The 20545-nt window shown below is 37.6% G+C and overlaps 2 protein-coding genes across 2 annotated transcripts; both read left to right on the top strand.

The window, feature by feature from the left end:
* The first annotated feature begins 1238 nt into the window (after positions 1–1238).
* LOC130054433 (uncharacterized) lies at positions 1239–3613 on the top strand. The gene is made up of 2 exons (XM_056164277.1): positions 1239–1484; positions 3159–3613. Exons 1-2 carry the CDS (start codon positions 1417–1419, stop codon positions 3586–3588), a joined length of 498 nt encoding a protein of 165 aa, XP_056020252.1. The 5' UTR covers positions 1239–1416; the 3' UTR covers positions 3589–3613.
* A 7289-nt stretch (positions 3614–10902) lies between these two features.
* LOC125676711 (uncharacterized) lies at positions 10903–18997 on the top strand. Its single transcript, XM_056164276.1, has 2 exons — positions 10903–11030; positions 11634–18997. The coding sequence occupies exon 2, from the start codon at positions 11727–11729 to the stop codon at positions 18072–18074; it is 6348 nt and encodes a 2115-aa protein (XP_056020251.1). The 5' UTR covers positions 10903–11030; positions 11634–11726; the 3' UTR covers positions 18075–18997.
* Positions 18998–20545: the final 1548 nt, after the last annotated feature.

The raw sequence follows: 20545 nt of genomic DNA, 5'->3' as shown, positions 1-20545 counted from the left end.
ATGTATGACTATAATATGCCTTTAGATTCGACTACATACACTCAGTTGCTAGTGTGTACATGTACTAGCAGTTTGGATCTGATGATGTGTGACCTGTTTCATTAATCATTGTATCGTAGTGTTCCTGGATCCTGACATTTTATCAGTTAAGGAATGACTACTTTCTTGCCTCATGCCATTGGTAAACCTACTCCTTGCCCGAGATTTTTTTTACTTACCATACTTACCATAGGAGTTGGTTTTCCCCCAAAGCTTCTCAACGCCGCCCCCAATCAATTGGTTAATCACTTTTTAGATTATGCTTTCCTTTAAAATTAATTCTTTTCATACCTGAAACTACTTTAAATGTGTTTTAAATGAAATATTTTCGGTAGTTTTTCGAGTTTGAATGCGATGAAATTCAAATCTTGCTATATGCACATATACTTAGATATTTTATGCGCCATTATGTGTGATGTCATATGCAACCTCGAGTGAGAAGGCTTGGAAAAAGTTCTTAGCCAGTTCATCAATACATTTTTAAAATCGAAAGCAGAGCCAATTATCACGGTACATTAATAGCTTGTATATAGCATTGTATCAGGGTGTTTTGTGCCCTTTATGGGTGTAATACCTGTCAGTAGAAGGGATTTGAATGATTTTTTTTTTTTTTTAAGTAAGGTGTGAGGGAAGATTTTTGTAGGCACAAGGACTTTGGCATAAAAAAAAAACCCCATTAGCCTTTTGTCCAGGTACTTTTTTTAAAAGGCCGTTAGACAGAGACCCAGATAAACTGTGATAAAATGGTTTTATCGAAGCTAAGCACTGCTAGGACTACAGCATATGCATTCTGTTTTGGTCTTCAAATTAAATACATACTTGCACCAACTGACCTTCACCTTATAACAACATATAACTTGTACTCCCACTTTCTAAAAAAATAACCGAACTTACAATTATAAGTAATAAAATATTGTATTTAGAAACTTTGAATTGAATTATGATGCTTTCATTTTTATAATGAACTTGCAATGAGATTATTTCACTCTCATGGCAATTGCTATTATTGCATTTCATCGAACATATCTTGTGCTTGGTCCTAATCTATAAATAAATAAGTATTCATGAATTACTAAAACATAATTATATTGATTAGAACAAGAAAGCAGACAGATGTAGTTGTGCTGATATTATGCATTACATTTCCTTTAAGATTGAAAATCAATTTTTGAAATGTTCATAAGCATGTCACCGTGTTTGGAAAACTCATTGAATTCGACTGAATGTAAATATTTCTTTATTTCATCTCCAGCCTATCAACAGAAAGATAAATTAACATCCTGGAATAAGCTGATGGTGTGTGTATATATAGATGCTTTATAAGAGAGCGTGCCAGTGATAAGTCTACCAGAAGCCCTCAGGATTACATAACAGAGAATGAACAGGCACATCTTCATACTTCTAACCCAAGCTGTGTTAGTGATCAGAGTTTCAGGAAAATTATGGTATGTTATTTTTAAAATTTAATGTTGATACACTTAAAATTGATATGATATTGTTTTAATTTCTTATAAATGAGTAATACCAGGTGTAAATGATAAATGTCTAATGTTTCAATCTATTGTTGTGTACAGTAATGCTGTGTGTGAAATTGTGTTAGACAAAATAATAATTGGGATTATTAAGATATTTAATATGAAATTCCAATGGACACGAACTGTGCTCCTATGTTAGCTGACCTGTTATCATATTCTTATGAGACATAATTTATTCAAAAGCCTCTATATGAGAAGAACTCGACATTTTGATATATAAAAGACGTTCTCTCTATCAACAATAACCGTAGTCATTCATATGTCGATTCGAACAAGAAAAGATATTTTTGCTGTGGCCTTCAATTCAACATTTAGATATATCGACGACGTATTATCTATTAGCAATAATAATTTTCATTCATATATTGATTCGATATATCCCAGTTAACTCGAAATAGAATACACCAAAGAGTCCTCCGCATCTGCTTCGTACGTAGATATTTTATTGAAAATAGACATCAACGGCAAACTAACCACTCAACTTTATGACAACCGGGTGATTTGAGCTTCTAAATCGTCAACTTTCTATTTTCATGTAGAATTATTCCATTATCATGAGGAGCTTGTTCTGCATATGATCAGTTTCTTAATCGTAGTAGGCTACTGATAAACAAGTTGATGTTACAGGGGTTAATACAGTTGCGTTTAAATTAAGTATTTTGCAAATTCTATAGTCGTTCTAATGATCTAGTTTGCCAATGCAACCCCTTATTGGGTTAAATGTTGTCTGACGTGTTTCATACCAATTGTTAGGCCGTTCTTGGCACATTCATTCTGACTAAGGATTACTCCGTTTACCTGATCGAGATATAGGACTCATGGTGGGTTTAACTGGTCGGCATGGGATGCTTACTCCTCCTGGGAACCTGATCCCACTTTTGGTATATCCAGTGGTCTGTGTTTGCCCAACTCTCTACTTTGTATTCCTGAAAGGAATTATGAGATTGATCACTGTTCGTTATCTTCACCTTATCTATAAAGGGTTTAGAGCATATACTCTGTAAAATTTAGAAAACTAACTATAGTATAGTTTTCTGATAATTCTGTACATTCTTAGTAGGTGTCCAGGTCATTCTATTCATTCTTGAAACAAAAGAAAATGATTTTAACATAAGTTTGCTTGGGAATTGTTTATTTTCATAATGGATTTTCTCAAAAGTCTTAAAATCGAAGAAACCGTTAACGACGTAAATACCTAGACTATACTACTACTGTATACAGGGAAATAACACCCCCCCCCCTGCTTTACTTTCGCCCATTCGTCTTTATTATCAGTGGGCGAATTTAAGACTGGGCGAAAAATTTTCTCTCGTATCTCTCTTTTACCACAATTGTGTCTGGGCAAATTGAAAACGAAGCGAAACTGTCCGCAAGTGTAGAAAAGCGAAAATGACACAGGGCGAAAATAACCCGTATACAGTATTTAGTACAGTACCTATTTTGTCTTCAGTCACTTAGTTATGGCTTCAACAGTTCTTTTACAAAGTTCTTATGAAGTCTTGTTTTCCAAATCATATGATTCAAAAGTGTCCTCAGATAAAAATTTAACCAAGGTTCTTCATAAATTAGAATTTTTGTTTTTAGTAATCACAGGAACATAAATATTGTCGGCAGAATTGTATTCGGAGAAGCCAGAAGGGAATCCATGATGGGACAGCTGAATGTGGCTTACAGTATTGTCAACCGATTAGGTCACCCAAGTTATCCGGACACCCTCGACGAAGTAGTCGATGAGAAAACAAATAACGGAAGTTACCAATATGAAACTTTAAATAATGACATTGATACGCAAGCTTGGAACTACGCAAAGCAGACAGGCACAGATGAATACGATAACGCCCACGCTGTTTCTTATGACGCTCTATGCAGTCGGAAGATCGATACGATAAGTTGCGCAACAGATTATTGCGCATTTGATCCATGCAACGCAACAAATTCTATTATGGGAGGGACAGCCACCAGGAAAATGAAGATTGGAAAGCGTTACTTTGTTTGCCGAGAGCCCGCTTATTAATAAAATAATTCTTAGATCTTTGAAACTGTCATTGTTTGTCTCAGATCTTTTCTGTGAGAAAAATCTAATTTATTCTATAGAAACAGTGTTTCTATGTTTCACATATTTCCAACATACAAATAACATTGCTACTAAGTCTTGTGTAGTATTTTTAGGAACCTTCTGCATAAACAAAAAAACCGATTTAGAAAACAATCCTGCTCGCTGTTCGTAAGTTTGAGCATGGATTGTGATCTTTGAAGTAATGAGTCCAATCTTCCAGTACTAAACGAAACTAAAATTAAATGAAGTTCTCAAACAAAATTGTACAAAAGTCGCAGATGTATCGAATGAAATCTTCAATTTAAGTGGCGATGAATAGAAAGGAAAGTTTTTGATTGAGTACTGGTAGTGAGATCAGGATTTACCTGCAGATCGAAGTATCAACATGTCATAAAAAAATTATGTTTACGGTGTGACCGTTGATATCAGCGAAGACCCATAACATTTTACAACACGACTTTAGGCGATTCATTTAACGCGGGAAATATAACGCAGTTGATGTAAATAGTGCATTGTAACGTCATGATTACCTGCGATTGTTTTTCTTTCAATCCTTGCAATTATTCACGACAAAACGTACGAAGGTATGGGAAAGGTTGTCTGGAATTTAAAATCATTTGTGGTACTTTCCAAGCTATTTATTTGATTTATCTACGACAAACCCGTAGATAAATCACATAAATAGTGCGGGAGGCTTTCAGATTTTGGAACGTAGTTCGCAGTTCACTATTCGCAATTCAATAGTGAACTGCATTCCAGAACGCAGTTCGCAATTCAAATTTCTATATGCACAAAACAACACCACACTGGAATTATAAGGATGGGGTGCCAGTTACCAACCCCAAACACTGTGAAGAAATGGTGATGGTAATTTCTCTAGTTACGGAGATCCGCCCCTCCAATTTTTATGCATAACGCATTACACTTAGTGAATAAACATCGGGTTCGGAATCATCGAAGACCCCTACCCAGGGGAATGAAATTTTTATGGTAGGGTGTTAGTGGTCCTCTCCCACCACTGTGAAGAAATGGTGATGTTACTCTCTTTAGTTATGGAGATCCGCTCCTCAGACATTTTTAAATAACGCATTACACTTAGTGAATAAACATCGGGTTCGGAATTATCGAAGACCCCTACCCCGGGGACTGAAATTTTGGTGGTAGGGTATTAGTGGTCCTCTCCCACCACTGTGAAGAAATGGTGATGTTAAACTCTCTAGTTACGGAGATCCGCCCCTCCATGTTTTATGCATAACGCATTACACCTAGTGAATAAACATCGGGTTCGGAATCATCGAAGATCCCTACCCAGGGGACTGATATTTTTGTGGTAGGGTATTAGTAGTCCTCTGCCACCACTGTGAAGAAATGGTGATGTTAAACTCTCTAGTTACGGAGATCCGCCCCTCCAATGTTTATGCATAATGCATAACACTTAGTGAATAAACATCGGGTTCGGAATCATCGAAGACCCCTACCCCGGGGACTGAATTTTTTGTAGTAGGGTATTAATGGTCTTCTCCCACCACTGTGAAGAAATGGTGATGTTACTCTCTTTAGTTATGGAGATCCGCTCCTCAGACATTTTTAAATAACGCATTACACTTAGTGAATAAACATCGGGTTCGGAATTATCGAAGACCCCTACCCCAGGGACTGAAATTTTTGTGGTAGGGTATTAGTGGTCCTCTCCCACCACTGTGAAGAAATGGTGATGTTACTCTCTCTAGTTACGGAGATCCGCCCCTCCAATTTTTATGCATAACGCATTACAATTAGTGAATAAACATCGGGTTCGGAATTATCGAAGACCCCTACCCCGGGGACTGAATTTTTTTGTGGTAGGGTATCAGTGGTCCTCTCCCACCACTGTGAAGAAATGGTGATGTTATTTTCTCTAGTTACGGAGATCCGCCCATCCAATTGTTATGCATAACGCATTACAATTAGTGAATAAACATCGGGTTCGGAATTATCGAAGACCCCTACCCCGGGGACTGAATTTTTTGTAGTAGGGTATTAGTGGTCCTCTCCCACCACTGTGAAGAAATGGTGATGTTATTCCCTCTAGTTACGGAGATCCGCCCCTCCAATTTTTATGCATAACGCTTTACACTTAGTGAATAAACATCGGGTTCGGATTTATCGAAGACCCCTACCCAGGGGACTGAAATTTTTATGGTAGGGTGTTAGTGGTCCTCTCCCACCACTGTGAAGAAATGGTGATGTTACTCTCTCTAGTTACGGAGATCCGCCCCTCCATGTTTTATGCATAACGCATTACACCTAGTGAATAAATACCGGGTTCGGAATTGTCGAAGACCCCTACCCCGGGGACTGAAATTTTTGTGGTAGGGTATTAGTGGTCCTCTCCCACCACTGTGAAGAAATGGTGATGTTACTCTCTCTAGTTACGGAGATCCGCCCATTCAATTTTTATGCATAACGCATTACAATTAGTGAATAAACCGATAAGGCGTGTAAACTTATTTAATCTTACATCAAAGTAATTTTAAGTTGTTGGAAAAGAACGGTATAAAACATGCACAATAAAATAATTTTGTTAGACTTTGCTCTGAAAGACCTCTGCTACATGTATGTAAAGATAGCACGAAATTCCTTGTTCATGACATCATCACGACAGACAGGACAGACATGTTACTTTAAGGAAGTCGCGTCCATATAAGATGTTAGGAAATCTTCGGTGTAGAATATCGTCACCAAAGACTTTGATATGAGTCGTGTATGTGCAAGGTAGGTGCCGATACTCTAATCAGATGACAATAAAAAGAAGAATGCAGACGAGTAAGACGTTAGAAAAATAAAGGAAATCAGGAATCGCGACGTTACATGTACAAAAACGTCGATGTCTTCAGCGTCAGACTGGGCCATGCGGCTTGCATACGCATAGTAAATATACTGATAACTTTTGTAAACGAATATGCATTGTGATAATTTTTACACATTTAAAGTATTTTGGTCTATATTAAAATGTTATACATTCCTACTATTGTCGTCATTATTTAGAAGAGAAAAAACCCAGAAATATGCCCCCCCCCCCCATATATATATACTTTTTAACTTTGACAGGTTGCATACATCCAAGAGGGTTACTTGATTTTAGTAGACACACTCAAAGCATTTGGGGAGGAAGTAGCGGCAATTGTGAGGTGCATCAACAATGTAAAATCTTTAACAAACTAACAAATTGTCTTTTCAGACGATTTCTTTTTCGACATAAAATTATATCCATACGGAACAAATTGATGGAACAGGTTTGTTGACTTTATTGTAAGTCTGATTCACAATTGCTCCTCTTTACTAAATTTCGGATTTTATTATTTTTTGTTCATGTATTTCATAATGTATTTTCTTCACCTTTTAATTAACGAAACGCTTGTTTTATTTATCTTTTCCAGAAAATAAAACCTCCTGTAGGCCATATGGATCATTGTGGTCCATATATTCTTCATGTGGCAAAGAATGCGATGTTGCGTAGGCCACACATGACGAAATGGGTAATGATACATTTGAATTTACCAATGATTGACTTAAAATCAAACGAATGTTTGGATCATCCTACGGATTAAAATATACTATGAAATTGTCTTGGAGATTATTTTAAAAGATTGTTTTGTTCTGGTATTCCTTGGGGTTGTTTTTTGTAACCATTTCGTATTTATTCCATCAATATCTATTTAATTTGGTCTTAATAAGAACAATTGCGACTGTCGATTATGATTTTGTTCATTTTAATATAATTCATACAATTTTAAATTGCTGAGGAAATATCGTTCTACCAAATTTTAAAGATCTCAATCTACATGATATATCGAACAATATGTTATTTGCTTTTTCAGACAGATATGCGTCTCATTCGAAAGGAAATCAGAAATGAAATGATGTCAGGACAAATTTCAGAGAAATAAAATGTGAAATCTACACGACTACTTTTTTATATCAACAATATTAATGCACAAAATGAATGGGATTGGGAAGCAGGCACAGCCTTTTATAGTCCTCTCCCTAGACACACGGCCACTTAAATCGTCATTACTTTTATTAGATTGCAACATAATGCTTCAATTAAATTAAAAAGGTATAAATGAAACTAACCTGAATTAGCCAATGTCATCATCAAAGATATGCGTAGACAGATAGACAGACAAATAGATATACGGTATGTACAAATAGGTAGGAAGATATATAGATGATAGATATGGAAAAACAGAGGGATACATCAAAGTAAAATTCACATCTAATAATTATTATACATGTAACAACAGTACCGCAAACGATACATGTAAAACATACGCCCGTTAGACGTTCAGTGCAATATCTGTACCCATGATGAGAAAAAGTCCAGAAAAGTATTTGACCTAATTTTAGCCATAACGTAGGTCCTGGTGTACCAATAGAGTTTAAATTTGAACTGATTATGTATTTCCAAAGAAGGAGGTTGTGACAAAATTCCAGGACAATACCTGTATTCATACTGACAAAACTTCATCATCATTAATGATACTATGACCTTCACCTTTGACATTGACAAACAATAGGCATCCTCTGCTTGGCATAAAGTATATTTTTACATTCCTAGCCCCGACGGTTCAGTCTGTATTCTGCCTACAAGGTTTTCCTATTAATTTATACTACAACCTTGACCTCTGACTTTGAAAAAGAATAGGCATCTTCCTCTAGTGATCAAATGTACCAAGTTGTAAAATCATGGAGCTTATAATTCATTATGCATTTTGCCTACAATATATGGACGGAAAGACGGACGACGCTATACCATAACACTTTTCTGGACTTCTCATCATGGATACAATTATTGCACTGACGGTCTATCGGGCGTATTTTGTATCGTTTGCGGTACTAAGGTCTAGCGGGTGTGTAAAAATTTGAGGGTCGTATCTCCGTAACTGGTTATAGTACCATCACCATTTCTTCACAGTGGTGGGAGAAGACCACTAATACCCTACCACAAAAATATCAGTCCCCTGGGTAAGGGTCATCGATGATTCCGAACCCGATGTTTATTCACTAAGTGAAATGCGTAGTGCATAAAAATTGGAGGGGCGGATCTCCGTAACTAGAGAGAGTGACATCACCATTTCTTCACAGTGGTGGGAGAGGACCACTAATACCCTACCACAAAAATATCAGTCCCCTGGGTAAGGGTCATCGATGATTCCGAACCCGATGTTTATTCACTAAGTGAAATGCGTAGTGCATAAAAATTGGAGGGGCGGATCTCCGTAACTAGAGAGAGTAACATCACCATTTCTTCACAGTTGTGGGAGAGGACTACTAATACCCTACCACCAAAATTTCAGTCCCCGGGGTAGGGGTCTTCGATAATTCCGAACCCGATGTTTATTCACTAAGTGTAATGCGTTATTTAAAAATGTCTGAGGAGCGGATCTCCATAACTAAAGAGAGTAACATCACCATTTCTTCACAGTGGTGGGAGAGGACCACTAACACCCTACCATAAAAATTTCAGTCCCCTGGGTAGGGGTCTTCGATGATTCCGAACCCGATGTTTATTCACTAAGTGTAATGCGTTATGCATAAAAATTGGAGGGGCGGATCTCCGTAACTAGAGAGATTACCATCACCATTTCTTCACAGTGTTTGGGGTTGGTAACTGGCACCCATCCTTACAATTCCAGTGTGGTGTTGTTTTGTGTATATAGAAATTTGAAAGTACAAATCACAGATTCATTTCGCACAGATGATAAAAATTTCCGTGCATTTTATTTTTATACAATCTATTGATGTGTGACTTCGAACATAATTGTTTCATCACAAACATGTCCGTGATTTGTATGCAATTTTGCCTTCATTACATTATAAACATGCGAAATTTACAGACGGAAGACATATATTCTGCCGTCCATTAACTACTGCTTGACTATTTGGGGTAATACATCCAAACTTGGTATGGAAAGAATATTTAAGTTACAAAAAAGAGCTGAAAGAATAATTCTGGATGCAAGTCCAGATTCCTCTTCTAAACCATTGTTTGAGAAACTTGATTGGCTGACAGTTTATGAGCTAATTGATTTACACAAATATATTTTATTATCTAATATTTTTCGCGGTTTGACTCCCGATTATCTTGGTGATTTATTTGAATTTCAATCCTCTGCTTCTTATCGTCTGCGTTCTGAATCCAATCACGATCTTTGATTGCCAAAGTTTAACACGCAATTAATCAAGTCCTCTTTACAATACTCAGGTGTGAACCTGTGGAACTACCACAATGCATAAGGCTCTCTCAGTCTCAACATATTTTTAAAAATAATGTAGAGAAATACATTATCAGCTGCCGTACCACTCTTTAAGCATGATTTTTTTCTTCTCGTATATAAATTCGATGCACATAATGCATTCATCTTTTAATCGCAATCTGGAATATTAAATTTTGTGATTATTTGTCACGGATATTCAATTATATTAAGTGATTGAATCTTGTTACATAACCTTGTGTTCATGTATTTGAGACTCTGTTTTAAGTGACCATTATTGTATATAATTGTATGTATCAAATGGAAGGCCCCGGGGAAGAATAGTGCGTGCACTTATCAGGTCACCTTCTTGAAATAAACTATTATTATTGTTATTATATTTCTTTCATAACACAAGTATTTTATCGTTATTTTACATAAATTCTTCAATTTATAGAATTTCCGTAAACTTTGGTAGCTGTGAGTCCGTGACTGAAAACACACACACACAACCACACACACATTCTCTCTCTCTCTCTCTCTCTCTCTCTCTCTCTCTCTCTCTCTCCTCTATTTCATCATGCATGCAATAAGAAATTGGACATGACCCACGCTTGGGGACAGCCACTTATACTTGCACCACCATCCCACTTCACACCATAGAAAGCGAAGGAATAAGAAAACAGAAAAGAGCTCGGACAGAACTCGTTAGTCCTAACAAGTTCCTATCCTCATTTTGCTACATGATAATTAACGCATCTTTCTTTAGTAGTTTGACTCAACCTGTATTAATTCTTTTTAAAAAGTGATTGTAACTCTAATTGAATAAATACTTCACATGAATGGAATGTTCGACGTCACCAAATCTACTTCTCTTTGCAAAATAACCCGTTATTTTCTTCATGGCTTATACTACAGGTTAACAAGAAGTGGGGAATTGGGAAATCCCTACTTCCGTTTTTTACCACATGTGTTACAGTGCGAAATATGAATTGCAGAAAAACATCAAACAAGCATTGTGCTGGATTCCGGATTTTTTTTTTATATTTGTCCGGGATTGGTTTTGTTTTGTATGTTACAAAAAGCTCCCAGCACGTTCACGGCATGGTACCCGTACTCATGCATTTTGACTTCCAACTTTCCACAACTTCATGGCACCAAAGTGTAAGTTTTTAATCTCTTTATTAACTTTTATGTTAAATGCAAGTCATATTAAGAATGCATACGCATATTTGTTATTGTACACTTGTTGACCCCGATGTGATAAGCAGCCAGTATATCATGACATGCAGGTAGTTTATATTGTCTAAATTTGATTAATTGATATTTCATGGTTATCTTATCTCTGATAGATCTTTAATGATGTTATTCATTGCTGTTTTTATTTCTTTCTGTGTAAATGGGGCACGCTCGCTTATTTTCTGAACGTACTATATATTGACCTTTCACGTGTTCGATATGTAAATCGCTCTGTGTAAATTGCTCACAGTTTAAATTTTTTCTCAAAGGTTGTGATGATTACATTTAAGTTTTCACATATCAGTATCAATATTTTATAAGTCTTCTAGTGTGTGTATTTAGAATTCAAGATTTTTGATAACTTTGTAAAGCTTTTGGTGCATGTTATTCTTGATTTACTGAAATTTGATATCTTTAGCATGAAATGTGTAGATATGTTCTGAATAACATATTACATGTTTATTATAAACCATGCCACTTATCTTTTGTGCAGAACCTGTTGTAATAGGATCTTATTTTTGTTTACAGTATTTTACCCTCCCTGGAGGTTGTCTCTCTGCCATTAAAAGTAAAGAAACATACATCGTCTTTCTTGTGACAGAATAGTAAAATAACTTCGACATGGCTATGGAACGGGAAAGGAAACTCACAGAGGCTGGAGCCGAGTTGTTCATGGACAGATGCAGGAAATATGATCGGGAAATAAAACATATTCAAAAGGAAATTGATGTCCTAATATCCACTCTTCAGGAATATCCAAAAATATCGGATGCAGAGATGGTACATAAGCAGATAAAACAAGCTAGTGGTGATTTTAAAAGACTTTCAGATCATTATGTTGACTTTCTTGTAAAACACAGATCAGTTGAAAGCGAAACAGAAAGGATTTCACATTTGAAATTAAGAGATAATGTAACGAGGGCTGTTACCGAGGTTCTCACTCAACGCACACAAGTTGCAACAAAAGATCCTAGCTGTGACAGACAAAGCGTTAAATCTGGATCAGGCCGATCAATCCTTTCATCTACTCAGTCTGCGATTATTCAGAAAAGAGCTGCACTTGAGGCTGCGAAAGTGAAAATGAAATACGTCGAGAAACAAGCTGCCATTATGACCCAAAAGGCAGCATTGGAAGCGGAAATCAGTCTACTTGAAATCCAACAAGAAACCGAAGCCTTACAATCAGCACTGAATGTGATGGAAAATGCAGAACAGTTAGATGATATAGAAACAGAATCTATTACTGAAGCTCGACAAGCAAGGACAAGTGAATTTATTCAACAACATTTTGTGAATTCCACTAACACTTCTGTTCAGCCACCTGTGCAAGCAATTACAAGTACTTTGACATCCGCTGTGCAACCGCCTGTACAGTCCACTGATAGCACGTTCACATCAGCTGTGCGACCTCGTGTGCAATTCACTGATAGTGCATTCACGTCAACTGTGCAAACATCTATGCAGTCTAGTGAAACATTTGTTCCTTTATCGACATTGGCAAATTTATGTTCCACACCTATGAATGAAAATTGGCGTACAGCATATCAACCAACGCAAACCATGGTACACTCTAGTCCCTTGCTTGCAACTTCATCACAAACAAGTCATGTGTATGATTTGCCGCCACCCTTTGCGCCGCGTTCAGACGTACTATCTCAGCCGAATCATCTATTGAATACTGAAGCGCCAACCTTTGTGCCACATTCGAGCATACTGCCTCAGCCGAATCACTTATTAAATACTGAAGTGCCAACCTTTATGCCGCGTTCGGGTATACTATCTCAGGCAAATTATATAGTGACTACTCAAACGCCTACCTTTGTGCCATATTCGAGTTTACCGTCTCAGCCAAATCCGGTGACTACTCAAACCTCAGGATCACAATACGGTAATCGCTACACATCAGTCAATATGATGCCACATGTAGACAATTCGCAGGTTGAACTTTGTCAGATAATGACTAGGATGATGGCCAGAAAAGATGTAGTGCTTTCGCGTCTCATTAAATACAATGATAGTCCCATCCAATATTTGTCTTGGAAACAAACATTTAAAGCTGTAATGTTAGAACTTGCAGTTACACCATCAGAGGAACTGGATCTCATGATCAAATGGCTGGGTCCAGATTCATCCAGGCAGGCTGAATGCATAAAAACGGCCAGTGCAGGAAATCACGTGGATGCATTACACAAATTGTGGGATAGACTTGACATTCGGTATGGCAGTCCTGAATTGATAGAAGCGTGCTTACGAAACAAACTTACGAACTTCCCAAAGCTTTCAAACACTCCGGCTGACAGCAAACGACTTTATGATTTGTACGACCTCTTGAGTGAAATTCAGTGTGTCAAGGCCAACCCGCTCTATTCTTCAGTGCTTGCAATGTATGATTCATCCACAGGAGTAAACCAAATAGTATCTCGCTTGCCGACCAATCTACAAGAAAAGTGGTCATCTCGCGCCAATACTTACAAAAATCAACATGGAATGCTATTTCCTCCGTTCAGTTATTTTGTCAACTTCATCTACGACATGGCAAAATGGCGCACTGACCCGAGTTTTCAGTACAACACTAGCACACTATCTTCTCAGAAACAGTCAGCAAATAATCAACCCCAAATTCGCGTGAACGCAAGGAAAACGGAACTTTCTACAAACTCTACAGCTGAGGACAAATTGATGTGCCCCGTGCACAACACAAACCACAATTTGAATCAGTGCAGGACTTTCCGTCAGAAACCCATGAAAGAGCGAATGGAGATTCTAAAGAAAAACAAACTTTGTTTCCGTTGCTGCAGTTTGAAACGACACACCAAGAACAAATGCCAAGAGACTATCCGATGTGATGTTTGTAATCAGACAAGTCACCCGACTGGACTTCATGTATTGCGTGTTCAAAATGTACAGCAACCCTCTCATAACAAGGATGAGAATCTTACAGAAGATGACAATCGGCATGGAGGGGAGTCACGGACCGGTGTTAATACAAAATGTACACAGGTTTGTGGGACTGACAAAATTTGTAGCAAGTCATGCGCAAAAATTCTACAAGTGTATGTCTACAATGAGGACCAACCCATGCAGGCTCGCAAGGTCTACGCATTGATCGACGATCAAAGCAATTACTCCCTTGGAAAACCGGAACTGTTTGACAACTTTGATGATCATTCGGAACACATAAACTTCACTTTATCAACCTGTTCAGGGAAAGTTTCCGCGACTGGCAGAAAAGGCAACAATTATGTTGTTGAGTCCGCAGATCATAGTGTCAGGATTAAGATTCCGTCTCTTATCGAGTGTTCAGACATTCCCGATAATAGACATGAAATACCTTCTCCGGAAGTAGTGAAAAACTTTCCTCATCTTTGTGATTTGGTATCGTACATACCACCAGTTGATGACAGTGTACACATAGAACTCTTGATAGGTCGTGACGTTATACAAGCACACCATGTTGTGGATCAGAGGTTAGGCGGTGATAACTTACCCTACGCTCACAAATTACCTCTTGGTTGGGTTGTGGTTGGTGAATCTTGTATTGGAGCTCTCCATGGACGTGAATCTGTTCAAACAATCACAGTTAGCAAAACTCACATTCTTGCTAATGGTAGAGCAACCTATCTGGAACCATGTGTTAACACGTTAACCATCAAAGAAAACTCGATCTTCGAGAAAACGCCACAGGATGAGAGGCTTGGTCCATCAGTGGAAGACGAGCTTTTTATAAGTCTCATGGAAAGTAAGGTTACGAAGGACTGTGATGATCGCTGGACTGCACCACTTCCCTTTCGCGAAAATAGAAAGCTGTTGCCTAACAACAGAAATCAAGCCTTGCAGCGTGTTAAATCATTAGACCGTTCACTCCAGAAAGATGAAGTCAAGAAGAAACACGTTGTTGAATTCATGGGAAAAATGTTCGAAAACGGTCATGCTGAGGTAGCACCACCTTTGCCAACACTTAGTGAACAATGGTACCTACCGTTTTTCGGAATTTATCATCCCAAGAAACCTGGAAAAGTTAGAGTCGTCTTCGATTCGTCAGCAGTGTTCAGGGGAACGTCTTTGAATGACGTATTAATGAAAGGACCGGATTTAACCAATAATTTATTGGGAGTACTCTTGCGATTTCGGAAGGAAGCTATAGCTCTTACAGCTGACGTGGAGCACATGTTTTACAACTTCAAGGTGGACGAAACTCATCGCAATTATTTACGATTTGTGTGGCACGAAAATAATGACATTTCACAACCGTTGATGGACTACAGGATGACAGTCCATGTTTTCGGAAACTCTCCGTCTCCATCTGTTGCAACCTTTTGTCTCAGAAAATCCGTTGAGAATGCAGACAGTGATGTCCGAGATTTTGTCTGTAAAAACTTTTATGTGGACGATGGACTCATTTCTTGTCCAGATCCTGACTCGGCAATTGATCTCATGAAGCGCACACAGAAAGCGTTAGAAATTGGAGGACGGTTGCGTTTGCATAAGATTGTCTCGAACAGCACAACTGTGTTACAGAATTTCCCATCAGATGATTTGTCAGCAGATCTCAAGGAATTGGATCTTGGATCTGACACTCCGCCAATTCAGCGCAGTCTAGGATTATCATGGGACATTTCTACTGATAGATTTGTGTTCAGAGCGTCGACAGAAAACAAACCCTATACCCGTAGAGGTGCGTTATCAGTGATCAATAGTCTGTTTGATCCCATAGGATTTGCAGCCCCCATGACTTTGTATGGGAAATTGCTTCTCAGGGAAATGATGTCAGTCTCAGGACCTGTAAATTGGGATGAAGAGTTACCGCCTCAATTGAAATCGAAATGGGAACGGTGGATCACATCACTCGTGCATCTCCAGAATTTTCAAATTTCTCGCAAATATTCTGCAATTTCATTTCATGAAGCTTTGCGTAGAGAGGTTCATATCTTCAGTGATGCATCTAAGGACGCAATAGCTTCGGTAGCATACTTAAAACTGATATCAGATGAGGGAAGTGATGTTTCATTTTTGCTGGGCAAATCAAAAGTATCACCTGTTCATGGTCATACCATTCCTCGCCTTGAGCTCTGCGCAGCAGTTCTATCCATTGCAGTTGCAGAGTTGGTGAAAGAGCATTTGAACATCCCCTCACAGGATTTCTACTATTACACAGATAGCAAGATAGTGTTGGGGTATTTGTCAAACGAGGTACGGAGGTTCTATGTGTATGTCACCAATAGGGTGAATAGGATCAGAGCAGCTAGTTCTCCGACTCAGTGGTACTTCATTCCAACAGACAGTAACCCTGCTGACATTGCAACGAGACGTATCAATGCAGAAGACTTGGTGAATTCAACCTACCTAACGGGTCCAGACCTTTTGCGCAATGACATACATGTACAATTACCATCTAGTGAATTTCAGCTTGTAAATCCTCAAGAGGATACTGAGGTCCGCCCAGAAATATCAGTGAACAAAATGAAAGTGATCAGCCACAAAACATGGGTTCAGAGATTTTCATTTTTCTCGTCATGGAACAGTTTAGTGAGAGCTATCATGTTTCTGAAAGGATTCATTAGGAAACTTCACAATGAGAGCAAACCCACACGAGCTGAAACGGAACAATTTATTGTGAAACTAGTACAACAGGAAGTTTATGGTGATGAAATCAATTCTTTGCAAACTGGACGTTCTTTGTCAAACAAATCCAAAATTCTTCCTCTTGCTCCTGTACAAGATGAAAATGGCATTCTCAGAGTTGGAGGACGATTGAAACATGGAAAGGCTATTTCCATCAACACTCAGCCTGTGATCATTCCCCGAGACCATCACATTGCTATCCTCTTAGTGCGACATTTTCATGGTAAAATTCATCACCAGGGCAGACACATGACAGAGGGAGCTCTCCGTGCATCGGGCTATTGGGTGATTGGCGGTAAGAGACTTGTGTCCTCTATTATTCGTCATTGTGTGACTTGTCGAAAGTGTCGTGGACAATTTCTATTTCAAAAGATGTCAGATCTTCCGGAGGACAGATTATCTCCTGGACCACCTTTCACCTTTGTTGGTCTTGATACATTTGGACCATGGTCAGTTCTCCAGCGTAAGACTCGAGGTGGATCAGCTCAGCAAAAGAGATGGGCAATTTTATTCACTTGCTTAGTTTCAAGAGCAGTTCACTTGGAAGTAGTAGATGAGATGAGCAGTGCAGCATTCATCAATGCCTACCGCCGTTTTGTAGCAATTCGTGGACCCATAAAACTATTGCGATCAGATAGGGGCACTAACTTTGTGGGTGCAATTCAGGACTTGGGCATTGAAGCAGAATTTGTTGAGGATGGAAGAATCGCAAAAACTCTAGAAACCTATGGAACTTCCTGGAAGTTTAATCCTCCTCATTCCTCTCACTTTGGAGGCTCATGGGAGCGTATGATAGGGACCTGTAGGAGGATTCTGGATAACATGCTCATGCAAGATAGGAATAAACTAACTCATGATTCATTAGTGACCTTGATGGCTGAAGTTTCAGCGATAGTGAATTCTCGTCCGTTGCTGCCCATTTCAACAGATCCAGAAAACCCAGAAATTCTGTCTCCCTCAGTGTTGTTGACTCACAAGAAAGGTCAAAACGATACATGCCCGTTTCCACAGTTTGGGACCAAGGATATGTTACGTAGTCAATGGAAACTGGTTCAGGGTCTAGCAGATGAATTTTGGTCGAAATGGACGAAAGAGTATATCTCATCTCTTCAAGTCAGGAGAAAGTGGAAGCAGCCAGAAGTGAACTTGAATGTCGGTGATATTGTTCTTGTAAGAGAGAAGGATTTTCATAGATCCATGTGGCCTATGGCAATAGTGACGAAACTTTTTCCAAGTGACGATTTCCTTGTCAGGAAAGTGGAAATCAAACTCTATAAGGAAAACAAGATTTGTGTGTTCGTTCGACCCGTAGTCGATCTTGTCCTGTTGGTATCTTCAGATGATTAGTGACTCAATTTTCATGGATAATGACTGATATTTGATTTTATGTATTATGTATGTATGATTTTGCTAGTTTAGCATATTGAATTTGATGTAGTGATTTTTTTATAAAAATCAGGAGGGGAGTGTGCTGGATTCCGGATTTTTTTTTTATATTTGTCCGGGATTGGTTTTGTTTTGTATGTTACAAAAAGCTCCCAGCACGTTCACGGCATGGTACCCGTACTCATGCATTTTGACTTCCAACTTTCCACAACTTCATGGCACCAAAGTGTAAGTTTTTAATCTCTTTATTAACTTTTATGTTAAATGCAAGTCATATTAAGAATGCATACGCATATTTGTTATTGTACACTTGTTGACCCCGATGTGATAAGCAGCCAGTATATCATGACATGCAGGTAGTTTATATTGTCTAAATTTGATTAATTGATATTTCATGGTTATCTTATCTCTGATAGATCTTTAATGATGTTATTCATTGCTGTTTTTATTTCTTTCTGTGTAAATGGGGCACGCTCGCTTATTTTCTGAACGTACTATATATTGACCTTTCACGTGTTCGATATGTAAATCGCTCTGTGTAAATTGCTCACAGTTTAAATTTTTTCTCAAAGGTTGTGATGATTACATTTAAGTTTTCACATATCAGTATCAATATTTTATAAGTCTTCTAGTGTGTGTATTTAGAATTCAAGATTTTTGATAACTTTGTAAAGCTTTTGGTGCATGTTATTCTTGATTTACTGAAATTTGATATCTTTAGCATGAAATGTGTAGATATGTTCTGAATAACATATTACATGTTTATTATAAACCATGCCACTTATCTTTTGTGCAGAACCTGTTGTAATAGGATCTTATTTTTGTTTACAGTATTTTACCCTCCCTGGAGGTTGTCTCTCTGCCATTAAAAGTAAAGAAACATACATCGTCTTTCTTGTGACAGAATAAGCATAATTAATGTTCTTGACATGTGTTATTTGTTCATTTTAAAATTATTGTACTTGATCTCTGATCGTGACATTTGTATTTTTATATTGATATAACACAGGTTTATTTATCTTGCTATAGAAAGCACTGAAGTAGGTGCCAATTTTGCACAAACTAGGAGTGAGAAATTGCCAGTCTCCAGCTCTTAATGAAAGTTCTGCAAGAAGTGTATGAAGTACATGTATCTACCTTTGGAAATAATTGCATGCTGCTCCTTAAGTTAAGATAAATCATTGATTCAAAATATTCATTTTCAAATTCTAAAACCCATATCGTACACGTATGTATGACTATGATATGCCTTTAGATTCGACTACATACACTCAGTTGGTAGTGAGTACATGTACTAGCAGTTTGGATCTGATGATGTGTGGCCTGTTACATTAATCATTGTATCGTAGTGTTCCTGTATCGTGACATATTATCAATTAGGGAATGACTACTTTCTTTTCTTGTGTCAATGGCTGTCATTGAATTAAACCTACTCCTTGTCTGGATTTTTTTTTTCACTTACCGTGGCTGTTGGAATTTCCCCAAAGCTTCTCAACGCCCCCACTCAATTTGTTAATCACTTTTGAGATGATGATTTCCTTTAAATTGGACATGGATTCCAGACACATCAGCCCTTTTAGTTTCTATTTGCTAAAAAAGTTCTTGACTTCACCGATTTTATAGCATAATTATCAAAGAGTTCCGTATAGTTCTATTTTTCCTTACATGGGAACAAATATCAAAATGTCCATTTTCCATGATCTAATTAATCACTGCTACCAATCCACAGATTAATCATTTGGCATCACACCTTTTCTTAAGGTATCCATACTTTAATAGAAATTCGGGTACATGTGTTATAATCTAAACTATTCAATGAACGTAGATTTGCAGATGTATCTTCCATGCAATTTATCATCAATATAGTAACAGAATCTTTGAAATAATGATAAGAATTTCCATAGCAAAGCGAAATTAGGCGATGCTAGATTCCCCGTGTATATTTAGGAATTTACAGTATAAACATTCAAAAATATTATCATTCTTGAAACGTTTTGACCTCCTTTGTGGAAAATGTTTCTGGTTTTGTCCATTTCTCTCTGAGACCAACATGCACTTCATTGTTTTCCCTTGTATATGTAATTAAAATCTTTAGCATTTTGTGTTAAATTTATTTTGGTATTTCATGACACTTGATATGTATTTGTATTGTCATGGCAATTGCTATTATTGCATTTCATCGAACATATCTTGTGCTTGGTCCTAATCTATAAATAAATAAGTATTCATGAATTACTAAAACATAATTATATTGATTAGAACAAGAAAGCAGACAGATGTAGTTGTGCTGATATTATGCATTACATTTCCTTTAAGATTGAAAATCAATTTTTGAAATGTTTATAAGCATGTCACCGTGTTTGGAAAACTCATTGAATTCGACTGAATGTAAATATTTATTTCTTTCATCTCCAGTCTGTAAACGGAAAGAT

This window comes from Ostrea edulis, chromosome 4 (assembly GCF_947568905.1).
Source record: "Ostrea edulis chromosome 4, xbOstEdul1.1, whole genome shotgun sequence".
In the NCBI taxonomy this organism is placed as follows: Eukaryota; Metazoa; Mollusca; class Bivalvia; order Ostreida; family Ostreidae; genus Ostrea; species Ostrea edulis.
This window is presented reverse-complemented; position numbering and strand designations above follow the sequence as displayed.